This window comes from Trematomus bernacchii, unplaced genomic scaffold (genome assembly GCF_902827165.1).
Source record: "Trematomus bernacchii unplaced genomic scaffold, fTreBer1.1, whole genome shotgun sequence".
NCBI classification, from domain to species: Eukaryota; Metazoa; Chordata; class Actinopteri; order Perciformes; family Nototheniidae; genus Trematomus; species Trematomus bernacchii.
The window spans coordinates 1,069,420-1,090,450 of NW_022987577.1; the positions used below are offsets into that span (position 1 = coordinate 1,069,420).

Sequence of the window (21,031 nt, forward strand, 5' to 3'; positions counted from 1 at the left end):
CACACACACACACACACACACACACACACACACACACACACACACACACACATACCATGTATACATCACTTCAGGGGACATTACATTGACTTACATGCATTTCCTGGAGACTTATCCTAACCATAACCAACACATGACCCTTACCCTAACCAAGTCTTCACCCTAAAATGAATGATTCCCCTTATGGGGACCTCCATTATGACCCCATAAGGGAGGCGAGTCCCCACACGTGACTGTGTAAACATATTTAGGTCCCCACAAGTATAGTAATGCTAGACACAACCACATACCCAACCCACCCACCCACCCACACACACACACACACACACACACACACACACACACACACACACACACACACACACACACACACACACACACACACACACACACACACACAGCAGACACTTTTAGGACATTAGCTAAAGTTTAAGTCATGGTGTGTCCTTATATTTGATGCATGAAGGCCACCATCACTTTGGTTGCCCAAAAAATTCAAAAAGCTGCTCAGAAATGACAACAACTTAAACACTGAGTAGCAAGCTCTTCCCTAATATCTCACAACTTGTATTAAATGTGTGACTCAGCTGCTGTTATTGAGCTGTAGCTGCAATACGACGAGGGACAGGATTTACTGAGTTCCACAGCATTTAAAGGGGCCCTATTCTCATGTTTAGGGTCATATTTGCATTTTCTGCCTCAACTCAGTGAGGACATGTCCCAGTAAACTCTACAGTAGAGTCTACAGTAAACTCTACTGGGACATGTCGTTTGTTTTTGTTCAAAATCACACATTTTAACCAACTTTTTGGGTTGATTGTGCCAACTGGTGTCCATACATGAAAGCATGTGTAGTTTGAATTGAATAGGAATTGAACCTAAACTACAGACAGGCTTTTTGTTACTTTTAAGTGAACAACACCAGAAAGGTAATTACAGTTGTTATAATACCTAAGTTATGTAAACTGGGAGCCTTTTTGTGAATGCCCCCCTTTGTTTTATGTAACATTTGTTCTTTTGTAGCCACGCCGCGTGCTGTCATGTTGTTGTTATTGTTTGTTCTGTTTGTCCACAGAACCATGTGGACCAAAGGCACAACATAATGCATTTCTTTATCTCTAATTTATAACCAGGTGACACGGCTCTCTGTGTTTAGGCCTGGAGATGAGGGTCGGGGGGGGAAGGTGACCCGGGCAGCTGCAGCTAAACGTAATGCTATCGCTAACACTGTCTGACAGCTTGATGCTAATGAGGCCGTTAGCATTACCGAGGTAAACTCACGGACTGTCTGACAAGTGAGCTCTGGGAGTCACAGTTAACAATGTGCAATGAGGACGAGTTACTGAGGAATTTGAAGAAAAAGAATATAATAAGCTATATATTTATTGTAAATGTCATGCAAAGTTGATATAGGCAGCTTTATCTAACATCTTGTATACATACAAAATAACTCTCTGCAATCTACACTTACACAACAGTTACCTGGCTGTTTACTTTCAACATATTCCTCTTATCTTTCGTAATACTTCTACGTATCTCTTTCTTGATAGTTCACCGTTTTCTGTTTTTTCTAACGGCACAGTTCGTCTGGTTTCTTTTTGTGCACTTGTCCCTCATGTTTTCCTGTTAGCCTCCTTTTCAGAGTTTAGATCTGGAAAGTGAGGACGCTATGGATGTTTTTTTGACCTCTTTAAAGTGCTGATTCAGGGTTAGTGATGGGATACAGTTGTAATTATCTTGACATGCTTATAGCTGAAAGGTAGATTAGACACATTCTCTGATGATTTTTGGTTTGATCCAGTGTCTTGCAGTTTATTGTATTTTTTTGCCACAGTTCTTCTGGGGTCATTTGAGGTCAATGTGAATGGATCTGGAAAGTGAGGATATTTAATCTGTTTATGACCTTTAACAGGAATGTCTGAAGGTAAGTGACGGGATAAAGTTGGTGTTAGTCAGTAGTGATGGTAAATACTAGATGGACTGTATTTATACATCTCTTTATCAGGTCTTCTCGACCCCTCAAAGCTTTACATACTACGAGTCATTCACCCATTCACGCCTCATTCATGCAGAGCAGTACCACTTGCTATAGGGAAGCACGCACGCACACACGCACGCACACACGCACGCACGCACGCACGCACGCACGCACGCACGCACGCACGCACGCACGCACGCACGCACGCACGCACACACACACACACACACACACACACACACACACACACACACAGAGACAAACACACACACACACACACACACACACACACACACAGACAAACACACACACACACACACACACAGAGACAAACACACACACACACACACACACACACACACACAGACAAACCCACACCACACACACACACACACACACACACACACAGACAAACACACACACACACACACACACACACACACACACACAGACAAACACACACACACACACACACACACACACACACACACACACACACCACACACACACACACACACACACACACACACACACACACACACACACACTGTGAACATGATGATAACGCCTAGAATTTACTTGAATTAAACATCCTGCTCGTATTTAGGCTTTCAAGGTTCAAGGCTTTTATCATCATGTGTACGTAGCTACAGTGGAGATATGACAATGAACATCTGAGGTCACAGGCTCCTCCAACAGAGCAACACAGCAATACAGATAATAGTGCAAGTAAATACAATAAAATAGAATATAGTAGAAATAGTGCAGAATAGTCTTTATACCAGTAATTGGAATAACAGATGAATGTAATGGATGTTCTTTGGAAGGCTCATGTGAGCTCAGGAGTCTACAGTAAACAGACTTGTCCTTTCAATATTTTTCACATCGCTATTAGACTTTACATTTAAAGCAGATGCTGCTCTCTCAGAAACAGAGAGCAGATTTCAGTGAATCCTGAGGGGACCGGCCGTCAGCTGACCCTCTCCCTCAGGACCGTCAGGAAAACACAGTGCACTCTGGGAGGTTGTTTTCTGACGCTTAATTAATCTGGAACGTGTCCATTTAGGTCCTATAAGCTTTCTTTAAAGATCCACACACACTGGGATCGGCCCCAGTACATCTGCTGCTCACACACACACACACACACACACACACACACACACACACACACACACACACACACACACACACACACACACACACACACACAACACACACACACACCCACACACAACAGATAATTGTACTTTACTTGAGTATTTCTATTTTATGCTACTTTGTACTTCTACTCATCTACAGTTCAGAGGTACATGGTGTACTTCTACTCCACTACATGTATTTAATACCTTTAGTTACTTCACAGATGTGGATGAATGATGTGAAATATAATCAAGTGTTAAATCAGACTTTAGTTCCACCTGGAGTAAATCCACAAGCTACCCTGCAGTATACAAAGTCATTCAAACTAGCTGCACCTTTACCAGCTTTGAGAACACTTTCATGATCAATCATTATAAAACATATCATATATATTATTCTGAAATGGACCAATCTGCACAATGACTACTTTCACTGTCGCTACTTTCACTATATTTTGATGAGAATACTTTTCTACTTTTACTTGAGGAACATTTTGAATGCAGGACTTTTACTGTAACAGAGTATTCCTACACTCTGGTACTTCTACTTTTACTCAAGTACAAGACCTGAGTACTTCTACTTTTACTCAAGTACAAGATCTGAGTACTTCTACTTTTACTCAAGTACAAGATCTGAGTACTTCTACTTTTACTCAAGTACAAGATCTGAGTACTTCTACTTTTACTCAAGTACAAGATCTGAGTACTTCTACTTTTACTCAAGTACAAGATCTGAGTACTTCTACTTTTACTCAAGAACAAGATCTGAGTACTTCTACTTTTACTCAAGAACAATATTTGAGTACTTCTACTTTTACTCAAGTACAAGATCTGAGTACTTCTACTTTTACTCAAGTACAAGATCTGAGTACTTCTACTTTTACTCAAGAACAAGATCTGAGTACTTCTACTTTTACTCAAGAACAATATTTGAGTACTTCTACTTTTACTCAAGTACAAGATCTGAGTACTTCTACTTTTACTCAAGTACAATATCTGAGTACTTCTACTTTTACTCAAGTACAAGATCTGAGTACTTCTACTTTTACTCAAGTACAAGATCTGAGTACCAAAAATACTAGTACTATAAAATATTTCCCTTACGGTTTTAATAGTTTTCTCAAATAAAAAAACAGGGCCAGTGATTTTCAGGGAAGATTTTAAGAGTGCAGCTTAGTTTAAATTGGATTTAAGTTAAGTTGGAGAATAATACAGCCATCATCTGTCAGATTTGAAAGATACTGAATCATGAATATTCAGCTAGAGACCTTTTTATATCTGAATGGATCTTTGGCAAGTACAAGTACAAAGTAAATATCCATGTTAGCATCCTTTCATGCCCTCAATACTCCCTACAAAAGAAGCATTCATGTGGGAAGTCTTTTCAGCAGCGTAGTTCACCGTGCAGAACTTCTATGTTTCCAAATAAGTGTTGACAATGCCCAGTAGCAGCTTTAAGATATGTTACAGTGCTTGAAGGTGTGAAGGAGCCTCCTGCATGTGAAGGGTTTACAGTTTTCACTCACGTCTCCGGGGGGATCTTCATCTGAGCCTGAGCCGTAATCCACAGGCACAGGAATCCCAGAATTCCCAGGCTCTTCCTCACTCCCTCCATCCTGCAGGACTCTTCACCCGAACAGCTCTTCAGAGACTTCAGGAGGATCTCAGAGCGCTCGTAGGGAACGGCTTCCTCATGTTGCCTAAAGAGAGGAGGCGAGGAAGACGAGGGTCACAGCGACAAGTTTCTGACCCTGAATGATCTCCGTCATCCCTGGATAAAAGTGTCCTGCTGTCGGCATCTTCCTCAGGGTTTTATCTTCTCATCCTCCCACAGGAAACCTCCAGCAGAGAGACTCTTTGGAGCGACGGTGGAGATTCAAAGTCTAGTTTTGGAAGGAGAAACTCTTCATCTCATGGATTAAAAGTAGTCCTTCTTGGTTTCTCCATTGAAAGATGTTCCCTGTGTGTTTTTTCAAGTTGCTCCTCATGAAACCAGAAGAGGGTTTATTTCCCCAACTTGCAGATATTTAGGAAGACATGAAGTATGCGTCAGATTTTGCAGCCGCTCGCCTCCACTGTCACCCAATTTGCAACGTAATCCACTTGGATTAAAATCTGCTCTTCCCCATGGAGAGAGAGGAGGAGAGAGAGGAGGGAGGAGGGAGGGAGGGTGGGAATGGAGGCAGGGGATTGGACGATGGCTCTGTTTTTATCTAAGAGGATTACAGTGATTTCTGGAGACGGGCTCTCCTGCGACCAATCAGAGGAGAGAAACACAGAGGTTCAGTTTGGCTGCAGAGAGAGAGAGAGAGAGAGAGAGAGAGAGAGAGAGAGAGAGAGAGAGAGAGGAGACTGAGAGAGATGAGAGGAGAGAGAGAGAGAGAGAGAGAGGAGGAGAGAGGAGAGAGAGAGAGAGAGAGAGAGAGAGAGAGAGAGAGAGAGAGAGAGAGAGAGAGAGAGAGAGAGAGCGCACACACACTACAACGCACACACACACACACACACACACACACACACACACACCACACACACACAGCACAACACACACACACACACACACACACACACACACACACACCACACACACACACACACACACACACACACGCACCCACACACACACACACACACACACACACACACACACACACACACACACACACCACACACACACACACACACAGTGTGTCCTGTTCGACCTCAACCTGAGTCAACATCAGCAATGTGGATATAACGGGTAAATTGTTCATCATTTTTACTGTAATATTTAAAAGACACACTTCCACACTCTCTGACCTGACTGTGTCATTTAATTTAGGGATGTACTCAATGTCTTTTTTATTTGTATTCAATGGTTCTCTTGAGGTTGTTAATCCTTGAACAAAATGGATTAGACAAAAGTGATTTATAGGATTAAATGAGTCTTGAGAATTCTTTTTATTGAATGAACTTTCTCTAATGAACTGAACTGCTTCCTGACTGGAGGGAATGTGCTTTTAAAGAGGCCTTATTCTGCTTTCTGAGGTTCTCCCTTTCCAATAGTGGGTTTTATTTAGCTCCACTTATCCTTTGATTATACAGATTCAACATCACTAAGATATCTAAAGGTCTAAATATAATGTGCAATTACTTATCTGCCACTACGTTTCTTTGCACTACTAAATACTGCTCGTCACTGTACAGTTTTTTATATTAATTATGTGACCGTGTTACTTGTAGTTATTTAATTGCTCTTTTTACAGCACTGTTAGTGTACAGTTTATTCTTGTGCTGCTGTGTTTATTGTATCTTTGTAACTCTGGCACAACAATTTCCTTTGGGATAAATAAAGTCCTATCTTATCTTATCTTAAACCGCCTGTGTACTGTCATTTATACATTTTCACTGATGCTGTGCGGAGGCCTCTGAATACAGTGTGGAGTGCGTCTCAGAGGAGGAACATCAGATCTCATTGATCCCTCAGGTTATTCCTGTCTCTCATCAATAACTAATGCAGAGTGAAACCACTAACCGCCGCCAGCAGACCTTTTACACCTCAACACCTGAGACCCTCACTGAGTTGTAGATACATTCAATAACTTGGAATGAATGAGGAGCAGGAGAAGGTTATCATAACTTTCCAATTGAAAAGTTTAAGAGAAAATGACTGCTGGTGACATTACAAACTACAGAACATGGTGCGTTTAACCTTTAAAGAGTCCTCTCCTGCTGATGTTCAGGTGTATATCAGTATGTAGTGTCTCTATTTTAAAGAGTCCTCTCCTGCTGATGTTCAGGTGTATATCAGTATGTAGTGTCTCTACTTTAAAGAGTCCTCTCCTGCTGATGTTCAGGTGTATATCAGTATGTAGTGTCTCTACTTTAAAGAGTCCTCTCCTGCTGATGTTCAGGTGTATATCAGTATGTAGTGTCTCTACTTTAAAGAGTCCTCTCCTGCTGATGTTCAGGTGTATATCAGTATGTAGTGTCTCTACTTTAAAGAGTCCTCTCCTGCTGATGTTCAGGTGTATATCAGTATGTAGTGTCTCTAGTTTAAAGAGTCCTCTCCTGCTGATGTTCAGGTGTATATCAGTATGTAGTGTCTCTACTTTAAAGAGTCCTCTCCTGCTGATGTTCAGGTGTATATCAGTATGTAGTGTCTCTACTTTAAAGAGTCCTCTCCTGCTGAGGTTCAGGTGTATATCAGTATGTAGTGTCTCTACTTTAAAGAGTACTCTCTTGCTGATGTTCAGGTGTATATCAGTATGTAGTGTCTCTACTTTAAAGAGTCCTCTCCTGCTGAGGTTCAGGTGTATATCAGTATGTAGTGTCTCTACTTTAAAGAGTCCTCTCCTGCTGATGTTCAGGTGTATATCAGTATGTAGTGTCTCTACTTTAAAGAGTCCTATCCTGCTGATGTTCAGGTGTATATCAGTATGTAGTGTCTCTACTTTAAAGAGTCCTCTCCTGCTGATGTTCAGGTGTATATCAGTATGTAGTGTCTCTACTTTAAAGAGTCCTCTCCTGCTGATGTTCAGGTGTATATCAGTCTGTAGTGTCTCTACTTTAAAGAGTCCTCTCCTGCTGATGTTCAGGTGTATATCAGTATGTAGTGTCTCTACTTTAAAGAGTCCTCTCCTGCTGATGTTCAGGTGTATATCAGTATGTAGTGTCTCTACTTTAAAGAGTCCTCTCCTGCTGATGTTCAGGTGTATATCAGTATGTAGTGTCTCTACTTTAAAGAGTCCTCTCCTGCTGATGATCAGGTGTATATCAGTATGTAGTGTCTCTACTTTAAAGAGTCCTCTCCTGCTGATGTTCAGGTGTATATCAGTATGTAGTGTCTCTGCTTTAAAGAGTCCTCTCCTGATGATGTTCAGGTGTATATCAGTATGTAGTGTCTCTACTTTAAACTGCTACAGAAACTGATGAAGCGATTACAAACCAGAATCAAACCTCTTGCAATCCCTTTACTAATACTTGGTTCAACGGCTCCCTCTAGTGTTGACGTACATCAATTACAGCTATGATCAACAGAGAGGGAGCAGGGAAGGGGGAGACATGGAAAGAAGGTGAACATGTTAAATGTGCTAAAGAAATAGCATAACAAATATTCTATGCAGTTTTATAAAATAATTTTCAGCTCTTTTAAATCACTTTTTACAACTCACTATTTTAGAATACATTTGTATGTGATTTTATTTATGTTTTGTTATTTTATATTCGTTTGTGTTAACCCTTGTGTTGTGTTCGAAAGCTGTTACGAAGCGTCAATTTTGACCCATGATTTAACTCAGTCCAAAACACTCAAAAATAATGACTATCATCCAATATGTTTTAACTACATCATAACTAACTTATAATGCATTCATAACCGTACAATCCTGTTGTAATGTTATTCTATGGCCCCAAACACACCACATATTGCACACGTGCATGTGTGTGTTTAGGGTCAAGTGTTAGTGTACATATTCTGTTTCAGTGCTGTGGGCGGAACGGGCACCGGACTGGAATTTCTCAAAGAGGCCGTTTAGTTGGAGATGGTCCTGAAGCTGGGCGGCAACCACATGTCTAACTGTCTACCAGCATGTCATGCACTCACTGGCTGTGGCACAGCAAGTAGTTTGTACAGAATAGGAAAGACAACAGCATTCACCAAACTCAAGACCCCTCAGCGAGCTCAAAGATCTGGCCCATTTTGGACTCTCTGCCAGCTTGGAAGAGTCTTTGCCAGTCTCAAGAGAATTTGCGCTTCTGCTATATAGAAAAAAGAAAAAGGGAAATGGACTGATGTGCACAAACTTGGATGAACTGAGGTTCATAATTGCATCAACAACAGATGCAGCCTCGAAAAATCTGCCGCCAACAGAGGATGCATTTCAGCAACATGTAAAGAGCAATGTTTCAGCGATATGGTGTCACAGCCAGAACCCAAACCCTTGTTATGGAGTCCTGTTGGAGTCCTGAATGAAGGTTCCAGTTTCAATACAACCTGTACTATGTACACCTATGTTTTAGAGGCTTGCAATTTAGAACTAATACACTTTATTTTATTGGGTTAATCTTATTCTGACTATTTGGTGATGTAGTTCAGCCACCTGGTATTTCCCTCTCCAAATATAATGACCATCAGAGTGAGCATTCTTAACTTATAGGCTATTACAGTATGCCACTTATCCCCCATTCGGAATTTGACTGTATCAGAGAAGAGGTAGGCCTACTGTATGTCTAAAGAAATCTAATTTGCAATAGAACTGTACCAGATATTTCCATACAACTACTGGTTAGTGTTCAATAGCACCCTAGACAATTCAGTAATGGTATATTTAGGGATTTCTGTTTTTCTGATAAATGAGAGAAAAGTGATTGAGTCCTATGTTCCTATCACCAAAAGTACAATTTCCGTCTAAACTAAAGCTAAGTTTACAGGACTATAATTCAGTATTCTTTTAGTTAAATAATTGTCTGACTATTTGGTGATGTAGGACAGCCACCTGGTTCATACCTCAGCAAATCTGAAGAGGAAAAGAGTGGCCATTCTCAAGTTATGGGCTTTTTTGTCACCTTTCCCATATTCGGCCTGGTCTAATTTGGCTCTTTTTCAGGGATTGGGGTAGTTCTAAAGAACAACCAAAAAAACATTTTTTCCCCCAAAATAAAATTTGACAACAATCAATTTCATTAATGGGAGACCCTAAAGATAAGAACAATCATTGTTGTCATTTGCTCTACCTCGGGTAGGGGTATCTCGAAATCTGAGGGCCCTTCCTGCTAGACTATAGTGTACATATTCTTTGAGAAAGGTGGAGTTCCCGTGGGGGGAGGGGGGCAGAGGGAGGGGAGGGGGGCAGAGGGAGGGGAGACCAGGTGCATGTAACGAAATAATGATTGTTACAGTGGATGAAGGGGGTGGGGGAGGGGTGTCTAAAGTCAAAGATGAATCTTGATTGGGCCAAATTTGACCCCGAGTGACCCACAGCAATTCTGCTGGGTCTCCCCAGACCCCAACACCAAATTATACACTTGTTTTTTAGAGACCTTCAGACTTGGCTAAAATTGTCAAAATCAGTTTTGTAGTGTTTATATATCTGTTGTGGAGGATATCATGAAGCCTTGTTCCGATAACAAAAACTAGAGCGTAGTTATTATATAATTTAAACTTGAAACGGGTCACGGGAGACCCGAACACAACATAAGGGTAAAGATGATGTTTCATTTTCTTTTATTAATTGTAATTATAATTTTTATTATAATTTTTATTATATATGTATATCATATTTTGTATTATTACTGGTATTATATATACATTTGTTGTTATTATTATTCACATGTATTATTATTATTATTTGTGTTCATATCATCATATCTTTAATTATTATAATTATTTATCATAATTATGTATTCATATTATTATTATAAATATTTGTTATTAATTGTATTATTCGGTGTTGAGAAACTGAATTTGATTATTGCAATGTTGTACTGGAGTTTATTTTTAGCGCGACCAACAACCAATCACATGAATCTCCCGCCCCGGACACACAAGCACGCGGTTTGATTGGCTAGAGCTTGTACTGGCATATGATTTGATTGGCTGACGCTTCCGTCGATGCTTGAAAAGTTGAACTTTAACAACTATAACAATATGCATGTGTAAGGGGCTTATATAATATATACAATATTACAAATAACAGTTTTAAATGTCTTGGAAACTCATGTTTAATGTGTTTTTTTCAATTATGTAACAGAAGTTATGAAACAGAAATAAAAGGGATCCGTTTTCATCAGTTTTATGATCCTGGTCACAAAGTTCAGAGTCGTTCTCTGACCAGCGACACCAGAACATTCTTCACTCTCACTTCTTAGAAACTGTGTGTGTGTGTGTGTGTGTGTGTGTGTGTGTGTGTGGTGTGTGTGTGTGTGTGGTGTGTGTGTGTGTGTGTGTGTGTGTGTGTGTGTGTGTGTGTGTGTGTGTGTGTGTGTGTGTGTGTGTGTGGTGTGTGTGTGTGTGTGTTAAGGTGCTGGTGAGGTGGGTTCCAGTTCTCGAAGTGTCATGGAGGATCTGGTAACAGTGTCAGAGCGGAGAGTAAATCACACCATAACTGACCCCTACACACACACACACACACACACACACACACACACACACACACACACACACACACACACACACACACAGTATTTACACTTAAGGTAATGCTGACGCTGCAGTATTGTGAGAGCCAACATGCCAGGGATGACTCTGCTGTGCTAACATGAAACACGATGTGAGCTGCTGGACTTTGAAGCTTATATAGGATTAAAAGTGAGGAGACAAGTGGTTTTCCAAACATTGAATTGTTTATTACTATGTTTTCAGAGAATAACTTTCACTAAGTGTCCAGAAAGAAGCTGATCTTTTATTTCTGTTGTGTATTTTATAATAGAGAACTGTGTACTAAAACACAAGTTAAACTTTAAGTCTAACTTTTCCTTATTCAGGGTGAACATACAACCCGAAAATAAATAAGCAAAACCGAACTAAGACACATCTTTTAGGGCAAATGCTTGGCGTCAATGGACTCGTCTGATCTTTCAGTTTCTGAAAGATTTTAAGATTTCAACTGTATCTTAAAAAATGAGCTCTGAGAAAAATCCCATACTTAAAAACGTTTTTAATGCATTTCGTTTTTTAACAGCTGGAGGAATGATAAAAACATGTCGTCACCATTGTCACTCTTAATTAAGAAATTAGTCTTTTAAAAACAGCAATGTTAATACTTGTGCAATTGAGCAATGACTAAAAAAGGCCCAACTTTGTAGCGTCTTTTGGTGCACTTCCAGAAGAGCTTTGGCAGCAATGGATTGGTCAGATTTCCTAGTTTAATGTCATTTTTGGACCCATTTTGGCAAATTGTGTACCATTTTGGCAATGTTCTGCTAAATCAGCCAAACTTTGATCGTCTTTTAGGGCATCTCCCGATAACCTGCAGAGACGTGCTTGAAGCCGATGGAGTCATCTGATGTTTTGATCTGCAGAATGCTTATAAGACACACGAGAGTGAAGTGATGACGTGTAAAAGCAACGTGTTCATGTGACTAATCAGAAACCAGTTCTACTGAGACACCTGAGTTCAGTGACCCGTCGTCGGGTGAAAGGTCAGGCGGTGTCCCTAGCAGTTATGTAACCACACACCAGAGGTGGGGACTCGAGTCACATGACTTGACTCGAGTCAGACTCGAGTCGCATATCTTTGGACTTGAGACTTGCTTGACTAACATTGATAAAAGACTTGACTTGACTTTGACTTGGTATTCATGACTTGAGACTTGACTTAAGCTTGAGACAGATGACTTGAAAGGACATGTCTGTTTAAAATTAAATATTTGCGTTTGTTTTTGTAGTGAGATATTACGTTTAGTTTTTTCAAAAAACGTGATTGGGTGATTATAGCGCCGTGCGCGCAAACCTGGCAACCCACTACGGCAGGAGTGTCAGTTAACATGGCAGCGGCTAGCGTTACTCCACAAATAGTGAAGTTTGGATTCAAGGATTATGTTGTTGATGACGCTAATAAGAAGAGAACAGCGGTATGCAGGGTCTGCAGCATAAAGATCAGTGACACGACCACCACAACATCCAACTTCATTCGTCACTACAAAAAACCCACAGAGAAAGGTGCGTGAATGTGTTGTGTTAGCTAGAAAGCTAACGTTAAGTTTAAGCTACGTTAGACTTGGTTTCAAATCGATTAAGCAAAGAGAAGACAAAACGGTAAATGAACACTAGAACCCCAAGGGATTCATTTTACTAACCCTGATACTGACGGGCTGTCAGGAGAGGAGAGAGAGAGAGAGAGAGAGAGAGAGAGAGAGAGAGAGAGAGAGAGAGAGAGAGAGAGAGAGAGAGAGAGAGAGAGAGAGAGAGAGAGAGAGAGAGAGAGAGAGAGAGAGAGAGAGAAAAGAGATGCCTCGTTTATTTCCCCTGTGTTATTATCAGAAGTTACTGTAAACTGTTGAATAATGTAGTTCATCTACTTTTAGTAGTTTGTTTAAATGTTTTAATTATGTTGTGTTTGTTTGTAGAAGTGCATCATTCCTTGATTTATTGTAAAATGAATCTGAGCTTTTTGATCTGTTATGATGATAAACTGAAGCAATTTCAAAATTAACCCAATTAAGTGAGTTTTAAATCGTCCTACTTAGTTTATAAGGAAATTATGAAGAGGAACAAATTAAATGATTTGAAAATGATATCTATGTAGATGCTGACGCTGTTGGCGGTTCTAGTGTTAACAGACATTTAAATTAAATATGTGTAATGGCAAATGCCATATACGATTTTCTTACCTGGAATTCTGCCTTTTTGAACAGACTTTTTGATTGAGTCCTAGCTGTCTGCAGTTCTAGGGTTAATATGAATCTAATATGATTGTCATGGGTCTAAATTAGATTTCAAATGATTAACTGTGTATGTAATGAAGATCATAGTGTGGGTTAAATCCATTTTCATAACCACTGTCTTTTAACTGATTTAAATGCGGAAACTGGGCTTATTTATCAGAATTTCGTATGACTTGACTTGACTTGCTTGACCTGAGCAATGACTTGACTTGCTTGACTCTCACCACAGTGACTTGGGACTTGCTTGATACTTGTAGGTCAAGACTTGAGACTTGCTCATGACTTGCACATGTAGGACTTACTCCCACCTCTGCTACACACACACACACACATATTTCTACTCTCACTGTCAGTGAACGCTTATCAGTTACTGACCAGAAACTGCATCCAGCAGCCAATCACAGAACAGATGTAAACTTCCCAGAGAGTGGGGGCCATCTTGAATTTCAATTGAACTAGTTTTTTTTTTAAGCCTATCAGATTCAGAATCAAGTTTATTTATACGTTATACAAGGAATAGGATTTGGTATATGGTAGTGCAAACATAAACAACTACAGCACGGTCACATGACTTCACGTCACCACTGCTAAGCTAAAGGCGGCTAATGTTGGGCTATAAAGGAACTACAGCACGGTCACATGACTTCACGTCACCACTGCTAAGCTAAAGGCAGCTAATGTTGGGCTATAAAGGAACTACAGCACGGTCACATGACTTCACGTCACCACCGCTAAGCTAAAGGCGGCTAATGGTGGGCTATAAAGGAACTACAGCACGATCACATGACTTCACGTCACCACCGCTAAGCTAAAGGAGGCTAATGTTGGGCTATAAAGAACTACAGCACGGTCACATGACTTCATGTCACCACTGCTAAGCTAAAGGCGGCTAATGTTGGGCTATAAAGGAACTACAGCACAGTCACATGACTTCACGTCACCACCGCTAAGCTAAAGGAGGCTAATGTTGGGCTATAAAGGAACTACAGCACGGTCACATGACTTCACGTCACCACCGCTAAGCTAAAGGAGGCTAATGTTGGGCTATAAAGGAACTACAGCATGGTCACATGACTTCACGTCACCACCGCTAAGCTAAAGGTGGCTAATGTTGGGCGTGATGACGTTTAGTCGTCTCATTTAGACACTTGTTAGCAACCTCTGCTTTTAAAGAACAAACATCTCTTCAGCTTGTGTTAACCACAGACTTAATTTCAGACAAAAAAAATAAAAACACATTTAGAAAACCATTGATTTACAGACCAGGGGAGAAGAAGTGCTAAAATGCTGACTTATTTCCGGGTGTAAGACTCATTCCTGCACTGCTAAGTTCATTTTCATTTGCACTTCATTTGTGTGAAAAGCGATGGCTGCAAAACAAGTAAGAAACTCTAAAAACTTGTGTTAAAGAATCCTACGAGCTTCAGAATGTACTTTAACATACTCTCTTCTTCTCTGCAGTATTTAGAGTTTTTAACGGTGGATTGTCTCCCCTTCGTCTCTACAGCAAACAGCTGCTGCTATCAAAGTGCAGTCCATCATGTTAACACACCAACACACTCCACCACTGTGTGTGTGTGTGTGTGTGTGTGTGTGTGTGTGTGTGTGTGTGTGTGCGTGTGTGTGTGTGTGTGTGTGTGTGTGTGTGTGTGTGTGTGTGTGTGTGTGTATGTGTGTGTGTGTGTGTGTGTGTGTGTGTGTGTGTGTTAAGGGGGTTCATGGCTCTGATATGGAGGGCTTAGCCTCAACAATGGTCGTATTCAGGGGGTCGTTGCCCCGCGTGGCCAAGCGTGGATTGAGAGTTATGGAGGGGTTTTGGGGGGCAAATGGGGGGGTTTTGGGGGGAGTTACAGAGATGGCAAAAGTACACACATCCTTTCCTCAAGTAGAAGTACAGATACTCATGTTTAAGAATACTCTGGTCAAAGTAGAAGTACTGACTAAACTTCTTTACTCAAGTAAAAGTAAAGAGGGCTTTGAAATGTACTTCAGTAAAAAGTACCCATAACTTTGTGTCCTTGGGCGAGATACTTCAGCCTAATGTTCTGTACTCACTGTTACATGTCTGATATGTGTAATATGTAATTTAAAGTGCTTTGAGCATTCGGAAAAGTGCTCTAATAAATATAATGAAACACAGATTAAAACCAAATTAACCAGCCTGTTTAGAAAATGTAAGAAGTAGAAAGTACAGGTATTTGTGTTAAAGATTTAAGAAGTAAAAGTAACAAGATGTCAAAAAAGTAAGTAGTGGTGTAAAGTACTGATCCCAGAAAAATGTACTTTAGTACAGTAAGCAGAGGTGGGAATACTTTGTTACTGTACTACTGTGTTTGATGGCGTGATCATTATTATTTAGAGTCATTGCGTGCCTATTGATTTGAACACGATCCGTGTATCCATCATTTCCTGGTCTTCTCTAAAGAAGAGGGACCAATGAAAACGTTGTCATGTTGCCGTTGTTCAGCATGGAAACATTCATTAGCTAACAATGACATTATTGTTCTATTAATATAAAGGGAGGTCAGGTACTCTTTAAAACAGCTGCTAGTTATGGGTACTTTTTACTGAAGTACATTTCAAAGCCCTCTTTACTTTGACTTGAGTAAAGAAGTTTAGTCAGTACTTCTACTTTCACCAGAGTATTTTTAAAGTATCTGTACTTCTACTTGAGTAAAGGATGTGTGTACTTTTGCTCTCTCTGAACAGTAAGTATTTGTACTCCAGTACTTGTTATGGTTGTTAGACCCTGATCCTGCAGCTGTCTCCTGGCACGCTTCGGCTTCGAGCAACGACAGCTCAAGTCACTGCCAAATGTCCTTTTTTCTGTCATCGTGGGGCATCTGGAGGAGTGGGTATTTGGGGGGGGGGGGGGGGGGGGGGGTACAAACGACCACCACAACACCAGCTCCCAATGGACGCCTCCCCTCACCCCCCAGCGCCCCTGAAGAGGAACGTGTCCCAGTTTGAAAACCAGCCGTCAAGTCAAAACCAGCAGCTGTCAACCCGTCAGAAAAGTGGGCGACGTGCAGAGGTGCAAAGTAATCATTTACTCAAGTTTTGTACTTTTTGGACATATTTGTACTTGACTTAATTCCACTTTATACTTCTACTCCACTACGAGGTGAATATCAGACTTTTAAATCAACTAGTATCACTCACAGTTCCCTTTTACACATATAAACAAGAGGTGGGAGAAGTACTAGTCAAAGTAAAAGTACAGAAGTATTGGCAGAGGTGCAGTAACAAAGTACATTAACTCAAGTTTTGTACTTTTTGGACATATTTGTATTTGACTTTACTATTTCCATTTCATTTTAATTTATACTTCTACTACTTCTACTACTTTTGTGTTACTCTCTTTCAAAGCGTCATTGAGTTTCTAGAAAAGCGATATATAAGTATTATTATTTTTATTCCACTACATTTCAGAGGTGAATATCGGGCTTTTAAAGTGACAACACTCACAGTTACTTTGTACACAACAAGAGACGGGAGAAGTACTAGTAAAAGTAGAAGTACAGAAGTACTGGCTTTCAAATATACTTAAAGGACAGTACTAGAGTAAATGTACTTTGTTATATTACACCACTGCTTGAACATATTTGTACTTGACTTAAGTATTTCCATTTGATTCTACTTCATATTTCTACTCCACTACATTTCAGAGGTGAATATCAGACTTTTAAAACAACTATTATCATTCACAGTTCCCTTTTACAAACAAGAGCTGAGAGAAGTACTCAGATCTTGAGTAAAAGTACAAAAGTATTGGCATCAAAATATACTTAAAGTACAGTAGTAGAGTAAATGTACTTTGTTATATTACATCACTGCACACACGTTACGTCGAGTCAAAACCAGCAGCTGTCAATCCGTCAGAAAGTGGGCGACGTGCAGAGGTGCAAAGTTACTAAGTACATTTACTCAAGTTTTGTACTTTTTTTTTACATCAGAAATCCTCCTCTCATTACATCACACTCGTCCGTATCGAGTTGCTCAGAAGTCGAAATACTAATACGTGACATCTGTTTCATTAAAACTCCAGACTTGATTGATGTGAAGAGGTTCAGACTCTTCTAGTCAGAGGTGGGAAGTAGTGGAGTACAAATACATTGTTACTGTACTTAAGTACATTTTTCTGGTATCAGTACTTTACTCCACTACTTATTTTTAGACGACTTTTTACTTTCTACGTCTTACATTTTGAACCCAAATACCTGTACTTTCTACTTCTGACATTTTGAACACAAATACCTGTACTTTCTACTTCTGACATTTTGAACACAAATACCTGTACTTTCTACTTCTTACATGTTGAACACAAATACCTGTACTTTCTATTTCTTACATGTTGAACACAAATACCTGTACTTTCTACTTCTTACATGTTGAACCCAAATACCTGTACTTTCTACTTCTGACATTTTCAACACAAATACCTGAACTTTCTACTTCTTACATGTTGAACACAAATACCTGTACTTTCTACTTCTTACATGTTGAACACAAATACCTGTACTTTCTACTTCTTACATGTTGAACCCAAATACCTGTACTTTCTACTTCTTACATGTTGAACACAAATACCTGTACTTTCTACTTCTTACATGTTGAACCCAAATACCTGTACTTTCTACTTCTTACATGTTGAACACAAATACCTGTACTTTCTACTTCTTACATGTTGAACTCAAACACCTGTACTTTCTACTTCTGACATTTTCAACACAAATACCTGAACTTTCTACTTCTTACATGTTGAACTCAAATACCTGTACTTTCTACTTCTTACATGTTGAACACAAATACCTGTACTTTCTACTTCTTACATGTTGAACCCAAATACCTGTACTTTCTACTTCTTACATTTTGAACACAAATACCTGTACTTTCTACTTCTTACATGTTGAACCCAAATACCTGTACTTTCTACTTCTTACATGTTGAACACAAATACCTGTACTTTCTACTTCTTACATGTTGAACTCAAACACCTGTACTTTCTACTTCTTACATGTTGAACACAAATACCTGTACTTTCTACTTCTTACATGTTGAACCCAAATACCTGTACTTTCTACTTCTTACATGTTGAACACAAATACCTGTACTTTCTACTTCTTACATGTTGAACACAAATACCTGTACTTTCTACTTCTTACATGTTGAACCCAAATACCTGTACTTTCTACTTCTTACATGTTGAACCCAAATACCTGTACTTTCTACTTCTTACATTTCCCAAACAGGCTGGTTCCTTTAGTTTGAATGTGTGTTTGGTGGCGTGATCATTATTATTTAGAGTCATTGCGTGCCTATTGATTTGAACACGATCCGTGTATCCATAATTTCCTGGTCTTCTCTAAAGAAGAGGGACCAATGAAAACGTTGTCATGTTGCCGTTGTTCAGCATGGAAACATTCATTAGCTAACAATGACATTATTAGCCGCGTTCACACCGGAGTACTTTTCACCGTACTTTTCGCGTTTAGTTCCGTTAGTACCCCTTATGTCGCGTTCACACCAAAAATCGTACTTAATCTCGGGAACTTTTACCCCCATTTTTAGTGCCCGCTGAGAGATCGTACTTTCCTGAGGGTGAAAAGTGCTTCAGTGCTGATTGGCTAGGCGAATTGCAAACCACGCCCCGTACAACTGTGAAAATGTTGTGTAGAGCCGCCATTGTTTTTCCTTGCTACAAAAACCCAGCGGACCGACGGTTTTTGTTTTTTAACGCAGTTATGGCAAACATCAGGAAATCATCGAAGCGATGGAGTGATGAAGAGGTATCAGCGCTTCTTGAGATCTACACCGAGGACGCGACCCAGGGAATGCTGCTGAAGCCAGTACCCAACTCGAAGATGTTCGATCGTTGTTCGAAGAAGTTGCTTGAGATGGGAATCTTGCACAGCGCCATGGCATGCCGGCTAAAAATAAAGAAACTCCGGCAGGACTACAAACAAATTAAAGACTGGAATAATAAAAGTGGTAACGACCGGAAGAGCAGTAAATGGTACGACCGCTTGGATGCTTTGCTCAGCCACAGACCTTCATTCTCCGGTACAGCATCGAGCCTTGAGTCGGGCAGTATGGTATTGGAGGCCGCTCCAACGGCGGATTTAGAGGGCGACCACGACGAAGGTAAAAGCAACTACATGCACTGGGGTTTTAATCTGCACAATAATGGTCTCAGATGTACTTTTATTTGCTCAGTAGATCAAGCTAGCCATGCTAGGCTGAACTAGCTAACACTGGCCCCGAGCTGGCTAATAACATCTAGCTAGCTAGATATTCTCGGCTGCTATGAAAACGTTTTGACTTGTGAATAACTGTGCAGTGTTTCTGTAATTTGCTTCACTAACTCATGGAACTAATCGTGTGTTTCAGGCGAGGAAAATCAGCAACACTCGGTATTGGAAACAAGCGAGCTTCTTGGCGTTGGAGATCAGGGGCCTCATTTATAAAGGGATATACGCTCAAAAAATGGCGTACGCCAGTTTCTACGCAATGTTTGCGATTTATAAAATACTAACTTGACGGGAAAATGTGCTGTCCTCCACGCAAACTCTAACCCATGCGTACGCACTAAGCACACAAACGGGAGAGACGAGAAACTGCGACACCGTTGGCAGAAGGAAGAATGGAGAGAAATATGTGGAAATAATACCATAAATAAAATGTTACCTCTCATTTATCAAATATGAAGAATTCATTTTCAAACATTGATTAAAGCCAATCTTTAAATGATTAAACAAACGCCTGTTTGAGACTCCTCAGTGCACACAAAAACATAACTTGGAGAAATAAATAAATACGGATATGCTATTTAAAACCACCTCGAATATGTTGTGTTAATGTTATGAAATGTTTTCTCATAAATGATGCGGTAAGCAGGAGGACAGAATGACGTCTAAACTGACGCTGTTTTGCATTTCTATAGGTTGTAGATACGAGCATGGTTTTATATACTATCACGTTTAATCGTGTTTTATGCCGTTTGCCAAGACTTGATAAGTCGCTCGTAAAACACAGGAGGCATGGAAACTAAGAACACCATATGCGGTAAATTGTACAGCTAATATAACACAATCCATTAATTGTATTTCCTTTAACTGGTGGATTATGGATATATAGTTGCTGATCGACAGCTGGAACACAAACCACCAAATACAACAAAAATAATTCAGATCCAGTCGTCATGACTCCACTCCGGAGGGATTCCCCGATCATTTCTTACAGTTTCTCATCAAGGGGGTGTCTCCTGTCCCCGGGACAAACACACTGCCTGAGGAAGGTTATGTGTATTTTTTTTGTCATTAACTTTTTTCGGACCACTTATTTATTTATTTTGGTGACGATCCGACCTCCATGCTGCTACTCTGGTTCAAACTGCATCCACCAAACAATATGATTTATCTCCACCTCCCCACAATAACCAAAATCTGACACGGTGAGAGATGTCTTTTTTAGCTGTTCTATCGTAATTTCCTGCGATCTTCTTCATGCAGTCAGTCAAAATGAATGAATGAATGGGCGTTTCTTTGACTAT

General features: G+C 40.1%; 1 protein-coding gene across 1 annotated transcript in view; it reads right to left on the minus strand.

The window, feature by feature from the left end:
- Positions 1–19,399, minus strand: part of LOC117479802 (voltage-dependent calcium channel subunit alpha-2/delta-4-like) — a 97,981-nt gene extending 78,582 nt beyond the window's left edge. Inside the window, 2 exon segments of the mRNA XM_034126886.1 lie at positions 4,644–4,817; positions 19,293–19,399. Coding sequence (XP_033982777.1) covers positions 4,644–4,817; positions 19,293–19,399 — 281 coding nt within the window.
- Positions 19,400–21,031: the final 1,632 nt, after the last annotated feature.